The 10904-nt window shown below is 43.8% G+C and overlaps 1 protein-coding gene across 1 annotated transcript; it reads left to right on the forward strand.

Moving 5' to 3' along the window:
- Positions 1–1079: 1079 nt before the first annotated feature.
- On the forward strand, positions 1080–1739 carry LOC141632979 (uncharacterized). The gene has a single exon (XM_074445476.1). The coding sequence runs from the start codon at positions 1080–1082 to the stop codon at positions 1737–1739; it is 660 nt and encodes a 219-aa protein (XP_074301577.1).
- Positions 1740–10904: the final 9165 nt, after the last annotated feature.

Below are 10904 nucleotides of genomic sequence, written 5' to 3' on the forward strand. Positions count from 1 at the left end.
CTCCTTATTCTCCATGAATGCATGCAAATGGGACGGATTAAGGCTCGGGTTAGCTTCTCTTTGCTCAATTCCTGCAAATTGCATAAAACGAACCAAAGTAGAATATTCGGGGGTATTTGTAGCTAGATGCTACATAAAAAGTACAGAAATGCGTGTAAAAATGAGGTAAAAACCTTATATAAAAGACACGGATCAACTATCAATACTAACAGCAAACAAATAACCAACATTCAACATGATAAAACAATAATAAAAATGCATAAAAGGTAATTAGGGCAGAAATTAAAAGAAGCAAAACAAGTAATTAAAATGAACAAATAAAAGATTAATATTAAAGATGGAGAAAGAGATAACAATCGCAAGAATCCGGCGTAAAGAACTAGCAAATCCGAGCGAAATAACCCCGAAAATAAAGTTGCAGTGAAGAAGCAAAGAGAACAAAATCTAGGAAAATGATAGATGATATAAAAGATAGATAAAAGATGCTAATAACCTAGTTAATGTATGCTTAAATAGAAAATAAACTAAGTTCAATAACTAAAACAAGTTGACGGGCTAATTAAAGCCCACGAAAGCCAAAACCACTCGATCGAGTAGTTTGAAACTACTCGATCGAGTAAAGCTCTAGATAATCTACTCGATCGAGTAGAATTGTTACTCGATCGAGTAACCTCTCTTTCCAGCTCTTTCTTGATCGAGTATAAATCCACTCGATCGATCAACCAAGGCTATAAAAACCACTCGATCGAGTAATAAAACCACTCGATCGAGTATTCTTCCTTTCAATCAGCCCAAACTCGTACCCGACTGCCTCGTAAACCGTGCCTTCACGCTTCCCAATGCAGGAACTCACTCCGGAAAATCTCGTCTCCTCAAAATTCATGCAAAAAGGACGAAAAATGGTACGATTCCACTACTTTCGCGTTCATTTCTACAAAACGGACAAAACGAACCAAAGTAGCCAATTCGGAGGCAAAATGCAATATAAACAATATGAAAGTACATAGAAATACGTGCAAAAATAGACTAAAAAGACTATATAAAATGCACGTATCAGACTGCTCGCTCAACAATGTACTATGTCGTGGGTTTGTATTGGCGACTTCAATGAGATTTTACTTTCGACTGAGATGAAGGGGGGTAGTAGGCCCCAATGGCAAATGAACCAATTTCGTGATGCTGTGAATGATTGTGGCCTCCGAGATATAGCATGGGAGGGATATAATTTTTCTTTCGATGATGGCCAATGCAATGAGGCAAATCATCAGAGCATGTTGGATCAAGCCCTTTGCATGGAATCATGGCTGGAGCTTTTTCCTTTCGCTAGACTCTATTATATAGCAAGAGAGTGGTCGGACCATGCAGCTATTAAGCTCATTCTTAATATGAGGGAACATGGGGAAGGTGGGAGGAGACGGTTCAGGTTTGAGCAGGTGTGGGTCGGGGAGGAGGAGTGTGGGGAGGCCATTGCACGGGGTACAGCTCGCTGGGGAGGATATTTGGTAAGGTTAATTGAGGAGTGCAGCAAGGAATTGCGAGCGTGGAAGGGAACAAATATCAATAATATTAATAGGGACATTTATCGAAAGCGTAAACAATTGGAGAGATTGAATGTAGGGGATCGCTCGGAGGCAAACGTGGCTAGGAGGCGGAAATTATTTGCTGAATTAGCTGAACTCCGCTGTCAAGAGGAGAGGTATTGGCGTCAGAGATCGAGGGCTTTGTGGCTTAGAGATTGAGATCATAATACAAATTTTTTTCACACTCGAGCTAGTGAACGGAGAACAAAGAATTATATAGCACAGCTGATTGACGATAATGGGATTCTAATACGGGAAATGAGGTTATAGCTAGAGTGGCAAACTCCTATTTTCATCAGCTATTTTCAACGTCCAACCCCACAAATTTTGAGGAGGTTTTGGAGGGTCTCGGGCACCGTGTTACTCCTGATATGAATGCGGAGCTGAGCAGGGACTTTACTGAGGAGGAAGTGATTGATGCTCTACACCAAATGCACCCGCTTAAGGCTCCGGGACCGGACGGAATGAATGGGTTGTTCTATCAGACATACTGGGGTACGGTGGGACCGGATGTAGTGGGGACAGTGCTTGGTTTTTTACGAGGTGAAAGGTCGCCAAAGGGAGCTCAATAAAACAAATATTGTTCTTATTCCAAAGAAGAAAGCCTCGGACAAAATTCGTGATTTTCATCCGATCAGCTTATGTAATGTGGCATATAAATTAGTCTCAAAGGTCCTTGCAAATAGGTTGAAGTTGTTTCTAGCCAATATCGTCTCAGAGAACCAGGGAGCTTTTACTCCAGGGAGAGTGATTTCGGATAATGTCTTAATTGCATTTGAATTATTTCACAAGATGAAGAACTCAAGAAATGCTGAAGGGTATATGGCTATTAAACTGGATATGGCGAAAGCTTATGACCGAGTTTAGTGGGGTTTTTTGGAGCGGGTTCTGGTGACTACGGGCTTTGACCGAAGGTGGATTGACCGAGTTATGGAATGTGTGTCTGCTGTTTCTTTCTCTGTGCTGATTAATGGTACTCCGTCTGCTGAGTTTTGACCGTCTAGAGGATTAAGGCAAGGGGACCCTCTTTCACCATACTTGTTTATTCTATGAGCATAAGCTCTTTCAAACTTAATAAACCGGGAAGTGGAGAGAAATGCCCTTCATGGAATTCGGGTGTCAAGCTCATCACAGTGAATCTCACACCTTTTATTCGCCGATGATAGTATTTTCTTTACGAAAGCGACGGTTGAGGAGGCTGATGTTGTAACTAATATCTTACGACGGTATGAGGAGGCCTCGGGCCAAATGGTCAATCTCGATAAGACCACGGTGTCATTTAGCAAGGGTGTGCCGAGACAGAGGAGGAGCAATCTGGCGAGGAGGTTGTGTATTACGGAGGTGGAGGAATAGGTACGGTATTTAGAGCTGTCAATGGTGATTGGGCGGTCTAAGAAGGTTCTCACAGATAGCATTCACGATAAACTTAGTAAACGTTTAGCTGGTTGGCATGGGAAAATCTTGTCTAGGGCTGGTAAGAAGGTTCTTTTAAAGGCAGTGGCCAATTCACTCCCTACCTATGTTATGAGTATTTTCAATTTCTGTGATGAACTACGATCGTTAATATCGCGTTTCTGGTGGGGACACGAGGAAGGACGAAGAGGTATAACTTGGGTGGCTTGGAGGAAGCTTTGTCAGCCGAAGGGAATGGGGGGAATGGGCTTTGGAGATTTCCACTTATTTAACTTAGCACTCCTGGGCAAGCAAGTATGGAGATTAGTCACGGAGACGGAGAGTTTGTGGGCTAGAGTTATGAGGGCTTGGTAATACCCAAATGACACTTTTATTACTGCAGGCGTGGGTAATAACCCGAGCTATACGTGGCGAAGAATTCTTGAGGCCAGAAACGTGCTCGAGCAAGGGCTTAGGAAGCGTATTGGTCACGGGCTCTCTATGAGGGTTTGGCTTGACGCGTGGATTCCGGGTACTCAGACGGGTCGGGTTCTATCACTTGGGGTACAGGGGCACGAGGACATGTTTGTGAGTGATCTAATGGAGGAGAATGGTGGAGGATGGAAAGATGGACTAATTTCTACGTTTTTTGCCATTTGAGTGGGATCGAATCTGCAACATTCGGGTGAGTACGTCTCGGCCTAGTGATGAGTGGTACTGGAACGTGGAGAAGGATGGGATTTATACTATTAGGTCGGCGTACCGTAAGATGGCAAGGGATAGGGAGGCTCTCGAGATGGTTTATGCGTCGGACTGAGGAAAGAGTAAGTGGCTTTGGAATAGGCTCTAGAAGGTTCCGGTATGGCCCTGAGTAAAGCTCTTATTCTGGCAACTGTGCTGTGAAGCCTTGGCGACTAGAGCGAATATAGCTAATCGAGTTCGAGGTGAGTGTTCCTTTTGTCCTTTATGTGATTCTTTTGTTGAGTCGAGTATTCATCTTTTTTGTAGCTGTGTTGTTGCTAAACGGGTTTGGGAGGGTATGGGCTTGGAAGGGGATGACAAGGACGTGAGGGGGGCATTCAGGACTGGGTGGAAGCGAGGTGGCGTGAACTTGGAGGACGGGAGATTGTTAAATTTATGGTAGGATATTGGGCGTTGTGGGAGCATCGAAACAAGGTGATTTTTGAGTCGTGTAAGGTGGATCCTTTTAGTGTCATTCGAAGAGCTTGTGATATTGTAGACGAGATAGAAGGGGCGGCTTTTTACGGGACAATAAGAGGCTTGGGGAGGGGCAGGCGCCTGGTTGTAGCGAGAGAAGGGGGTGGACTGGTCCGCCATCGGGTTTCGTTAAGGTAAATGTGGATGCAGGGGTAAAAGATGAGGTGGGTAGTAGCATGGGGGTGGTCTGTCGAGACGAGTGGGGAAAGGTCCTGTGGGGCATGTTGAGAGTGACGGAACAGGTGTCGGAGCCTCATATTGCGGAAGCTGAAGCACTCCTTGAAGGAGTTAAAGAAGCTATGCGGAACGGGCACACAAGAGTTGTCTTTGAAAGTGATTGTCTACAGGTTATTGAAGCTCTGAAGAAGAAAACTAAAGGAAGAAGTATTTTTTCGTTAATTTTAGAGGATATTTCAAGTTTATGTAATGTTTTTATTTCTGTTATTTGGTTTTTCACTAGTCGGGTCAACAATAGTGTTGCGCATAGTCTAGCTCATATTGAGCCGCGAGTTATTGGGCGGTCTCTGTGGTCGGTTGTTCTACCTCCAATTGCGAACAATGTTGTTCTTTATGATTTATCGTTAATACAGTAATGCCTTCAGGCTTTTACCATAAAAAAAAACAAAAAAAAAAGAGTACCTTGTGGTGTGATAACTCCTTGGCTACCGTTTATTCCAAGTTGACCCTTGAAACCATGCAACCATCTTCCATATTCTACCACATTTTGTCATCAAAAAGGGAATGGGCACAAAAATTGTTCAAAATTTGAGTTCAAGAATTGAAATAAAAATGAAAAAAGTTTGCAATTGCATCAAAAGAAAAGAGGTGTAACAAAAATGAAAACTCCTATGCCACAAATACAGGCACCCTCACTACAAATGGGGTAGCTTTGAAAATATTCAAAAAGAAATGCAAAAAGTTGAAATTGTCAAGTGTTGAAAATGCCAAACATCAAAGAAACGGCAATAAGAAATGTTCTCAAAATGTCAAATGCCACAAATTGGGGGGAAAAACAACAACAAAAAGCAAACTACCATATGAAACTCAAGTTCTATTGATCCCTTTTCCATCGTATCCACTTTTGTGCATGGTAGAGAGGGGACAACCCTTCTTCTTGTCTAGGCAAGAAGGGGAATTCCGTGATCCTCCAGTGTTTCTAACACCATAGGGAGTCTACTCTTGACGAAAGCATTTAACGATTGAGGACAAAGGTACCTTAGCTTGACACAACTTGGAGGTGATTTATTGGTATCCTTCTAGGCTTAGTAGTTTGAAGAAACCATATCTATAATGGAATGTGTATCCTTGGATTGCTTCCCCTTTAGATAATTTCCGTCACTTAGATGAGGAAAGTGGCTATTCATTTTTGTAGATGCATCCATTACTTGTTTTGTGTGCTTTAATGTTTGGATGTGTCACAATTTTGGCAAGCTCCACTGTGGACATAGCCACCTACACGCCAAGCCAATATGTGGACGTATAGTGATTTTTTGAAAGCCACGCTCGGCGGCGTAAAAATGCTTTCGACCGGATCGTTTTAGATCGGTCGGTTTCGTATCGGTAAGGGTCTCGAAACGATTAGAGATGTTCGGAGTCGCCACCAAGCATTTGTGGGATGCTTGGAACCCGTTCTAAATCTACTTTATACCTCGGTCAAAGCACAAAGCAGCGTTTGACATAGGTACTAAAGATAAGGAAATCGTCCCTCTTTAGCATCATATCTCTAGAATGACTCTCGTACGCCCTGGATAAGGTCATCCACTATCTAAAGTTTCTGAGTAAGAGGTGAAGGTACGTATTGGGAAGCCCTTTAATCAGACACCCAATCCGCTTGTGATAGGCGCCTCTCTTGATCGATCTTGGTTGGTTGAATGCAAAAGTTGATAAAACGGTTTAAATGCATGAATTCACATCCAATAATTTAAACCTAACATGTGAGATCTTTCTAAGTCGGTTGATTTAATCCAAGTATCAAGTATAAGATGTCGAGGTTGGATTAAAGATTGATTTGCTTGCAAGACGGAAATTAAACATCCATTTACCAAATTAGGTTTAGGGTGCATAACGTGATCCATTTGTCTTGGTAAAAACTTTTGCAAATATGATTTTGAATAAGCAAATAGTCATCTGATCCGTCCTATATCCAGGCTAACCGGAGTCGAGATCGTCCTAGGCTAATGCTGGAAAGGGAACAAGCCCTGTACCAGACGGCTACATGAGGCGCGAGCCAGCCGGCGGTGTAAAGGGGCCTCCCCTGGTTTTAAAAATGAGAATTGAAAGGCTTGTTTAGGCGCGGGTTAGTCGACGGTTATATGTCGTGTTCTGACCATTTGAAAAACGTTTATAAAACGTATTGAAAAGTGGGTATTTGACCCGATTTGTTGATTTGAAGAACGAGACTCGAATAATCATCATTATTTTGATAATATTCGGTTTCGGGTTCGACTTTGACAAACTTGACATGGATAGTTTTGAAAACAATTATGAACTAATTGTTTTAAGTTCATTTGAATGTAATTAGTTGGTACTCATCATCGTACCCGGGTTAAAATCCGGCATGGAATGTAGACCAAGGATGACTTTGTGTTGGGGACTAATATATTTGTTTCGAAAATGTAAAGAAATGATGAAAGGCTTTAAAATACCTCCCAAAAATGTAATAAAAGGCTTTAAAATACCTTTTAGATGTTATTAACCAAATAGTATTACCGAAACACGGATTTAACCGTCATGGTATGAGGAACCTAGGGTGAAAAATGTTTCATGGTTAAAACAAATGAAATAAAATGAAAAGGTTCGAAAATATTTGAAATGGTAAAAAAAACGATTACAAATATGAAAATGAATTAAAGGGGAAAGACGAGAACAAACACGGTTGAGTTCTGACTTGGACACCCCATTTAGGCGCGGGCAAGTTGGCGAACCAAGGGGCTTCTGTCTCAGGCCAAAAATCAGTTTTGGCTCGTTTATTCCATGTTTTGGTTCATGTTATGCATGTTTTAGCATGTTGTAGTCATGAAACAAATAAAAACATGATAAAAGAAGGATTTTTACACCCTCATACTTACATGTTTGGTTATGGCGAGAAACCGACGTAAGTGTAACAAATCGTTTGGTCGGAAAAGACTCGGTTTAAAACTGTTTTGGTAAGTAAAAAGAGTGTTTTAAGATTAGTGACGGTGTAGTGGTCGAAGTGGTCGGTCAAGTGATTTAATGCACGATGACAGTACCAAACAATGTGTAAAGCTTGTATTTACGATCGGTAGGTCATAAATACGCGTCGGATTGTGACTTAAGAAGTCGAGTCGAGAATTTTAAGGGAGAAAAGAGGGGGCGAACACTCGCGTAACTCTCAAATGGGGGCATTTGAGGGGTATTTATAGGAAAATGAGTGGTTGTGTGAGTTTTAAGTGACGTGGCCACCTGGGCTGCTCAAAGAGGCGCGAGCCACGTCGCGGGTCTTCCAGTTGTCTTGTCGCTTTCACACAAGAGCAATCATGATTTGTTCTATCCTAGGATTTGTAGTCATATGTTTAGTACTTGACCAAACAGAAATCCGGGAAATCTTAGCATAGAAGGTTTTGAAAGTTATGTTTTTGGTGGTTGACTCGGTTTGACTCGTCGTTGGAGTCGGGATTTTGAATTTTTGAGTCGGCTTTTCGTCCGGTGTCGGTTTTGACTCTAGTTAGTGTCATTGTGACCCCGTCGTCGTGCATTAAACACTCCAGGTATTTTTGGAATGTTTTGAAATGTTTTATTTTCGAAATCGTTTTAAGTTTTCTGACGTAAAGTTGTACACAAATTGTCGATCAAACGCCGCGATTCCAAAGCATGTTATAGTCCGATAATCATCGGGTGTTTGTTGGAGTCTCAGCAGATATGGGGTATCTACAGAGCCCCCATTTTGACTGAGGCTTGGACAGCGCAAAAGTCAAAGTAGAGCCCCCAGGTCAATCGAAGATTACAACCTGGAGACCCGAGCGACGTCAAGGCGGCTCGAAAGGATTTTGGCCAAGGACCTGCCGTCGGGAAGGGCGACACCCAGGCGACTCGAGGGTACGAGCGAAGGACAAAGGCTCGCCAGCTGTGGTGCGTAGTAAGGCTCTCCAGCTGTGGTGCGTTGTAAGGCTCGCCAGCCATGGTGCGTAGTAAGGCTCTCCAGCCATGGCGCATAGTAAGGCTCGCCAGCCAAGGGGCGTATCTGAGGAGGGCTCGCCAGTCGCGATGCGTAGTAAGGCTCACCAGCCATGGCGCGTAGTAAGGCTCGCCAGCCATGGTGCGTAGTAAGGCTCGCTAGCCATGGCACGTAGTAAGGCTCGCCGGCCAAAATGCGGTCGGTTAATGGACCGTGAGAATAGCCGCGTCGGATGGGCTTGTTTTGAAAGTAGCGAACTCATGATGCCGCCGTGGAAATAGTGAACTCGAATCTTCACTATCACTGTTTTTTTAAATGAGCGGGTTCCGCGAGGAAGCCCCCTGTTGGTATTTGAAGGAATAATGGATTTGGAATCTTCACCATTCGTTGTTCTCTTTTAAATTTGAAGGGGCGGTTTTGATCGCCGTCTGTTTGTAAGAAAATAGTAGATTTTAAATTTTGCTATCATGTTTTTGAGTGACGGTTTATGTGCCGCCGTTGGCATTTGAAGGAAATAGTGAATTTGAATTTTCGCTATTATTTTGAAAATCGACGGTTTTAAATGCCGTCGTTCGAATTTTGAGGGAAAATAGTGAATTTTAATTTCACTATTTGTTGTTGTATTTGAAAAATGACGGTCCTTAATGTCGTCATTGAAAATTTGAAGTTTGTTATGGGAAATTGGGCCAAAGCGCAAAATTTCGCTGAAAAAGCAAAGGGAGGCCTGATTGAGGCGCGAGCCACCTTGCGAACCAAAGGGGCTTCCCTATTTTTGTGTAAAAGACGCGAGGTTCGGCTGCATCCCATTCCTCATTCATCTTCAACCTTCGAAAATCCCTCAAAAATCGCCATTGTTGGACCTTAGCTCACTTCCATTCGTGCTATCAACCACAATGTCATCTCAAGGTATGTATTTCCTCTCGAATCCATTTGAATTTGTTGGTCTTTAGCTTGATTGAATTAGGGCGAAATTTTACCCTAGAAAATTGATTTGGGCGTTTTTGATTGAACCCGTTTCGAGTGAAATTGATGATTGCATTAGGTTAGAAACCTGTTTAAGAGTATAGGGGTGCTTTTAGTTTTCATTTTGGTCCCAGTTCCCGCTCCCCATGCTCGAAAAACGTGACTGAGGTGAGAAACCGTCTCATCTCGCAATGCCAAGTTTATTTGCTTGGGTAGTGGGCCCTACTAGGTTGCATTGTAGTCGGGAAAGACCATATTTGTCATTGTGGACCTTTGTTGGGTATTGTGGGCGAAATTGGAATTTTTGCCTTTTGTGACGGTCTTATGTCTGACAAAATAAGCGCCTATTTGGGCTTAAATTGAGTCAGTTTGCCTTGAAATGGACCCTATTGGTAGCTTAGGTCACCTTGAGGTGTGATAAAATCAGGTTTGCCTTTTTTGCGGTCGTCTTTGAAGTTTTGACCGGTTTGTGCTCAAATTAGCGTATAAATTGCCTTTCTGAGCCGTAGAAAAATTCCTCACTGCATTGGGAATGTATTTTTGGTTGTTGGCAGACCTTGTGTGGGTCTTGAAATGCCGTTTTTTTTTTGTCTTGACTCGTCTTTTTCTTGAAAAGAAGGGCGAGTCGTTTTTTTGTGCGCTTTTTTGTGAATTGTTTTTGTTTTGTTTGGTTGGGTTTGGGCGAGGTTGACCTCGTTTTGCTTTGATTTTTATTCTGGGTTGGTCCAATTTACGCCGTCATAATGCCGAAATTTCAGCTGACGTTCTTTGTTTGCAGGAGAGTGTTCGGGACAGGCTGGGTTCCTTGCTGCGACTCTTGAGGAGTTGTTCGGGACGGGGCCGGTTAGTACTCCGGCTAGTGCACCCGCCGCGGTAGTGGAGGACGTTACCGAGGAGGAGGGACCTCCTGAGCAGACTGTTAGGGTCACAGGGGTCGTTGAGGAGCATGGGGGACCCGTCGTTGGGGCTACTGGCACTGGGAGAGCTCAGACTGGGTCTGAGGCTGGTACCTCCGGGAGGAGGGTTTCCACGAGGCAGCGTCGTCCCCGGGCGACCAGGCGGACGTTACGGAACATCACCAGGGTCGTTGAGATGGGTCCTATCCACCACGTTGAGTCACGCGGCCAGAAGAGACGGAGGGCAGAGACGGTTGAGGATGATGCCGACGTTGCGAGTTGGAGAGCTAGACGGGCTACAGCTCCGCGGGGGCTAAACCTGCGGGCGGCGCCTGCCTGGGAAGAGGTTTTTGACGGCAGCCAGTTGTTGCTTCGACTGGACAGGCACATCTCTTACCGTGCCCACGACGGCTTGGTGAGTCGTGTCCCTCGATTGAATTTTTAAAGTCTCAGGCCTGAATAGGCATTTTGACGTTGTTTGTTTATGATTTCAGGAGATTGGCACCATGAGGACTTTCTCGGGCTTCTCTACCTGTCTGGGCCATTACGACGTTCTCCAAGCCGGTACGAGGGCGTTGATAGAGAGGTCGGCTTTAGGGCCGTTGGTGGCCACTTGGCGGGATATTCACAGATCTTCGATTAGGTCGAACCTGTGTCTGATTCGCGCCATGTTGGATCGGTATTGGGATACGACGTCGTCGTTCCATATGGAGTTCGGGG

The sequence above is a fragment of the Silene latifolia genome, chromosome Y (genome assembly GCF_048544455.1).
Source record: "Silene latifolia isolate original U9 population chromosome Y, ASM4854445v1, whole genome shotgun sequence".
Taxonomy (NCBI): domain Eukaryota; kingdom Viridiplantae; phylum Streptophyta; class Magnoliopsida; order Caryophyllales; family Caryophyllaceae; genus Silene; species Silene latifolia.

What these genes read in the sequence shown, in the direction of transcription:
- LOC141632979 (XM_074445476.1), top strand. Translation starts at nt 1,080, where the DNA reads ATGTCGTGGGTTTGTATTGGCGACTTCAATGAGATTTTACTTTCGACT.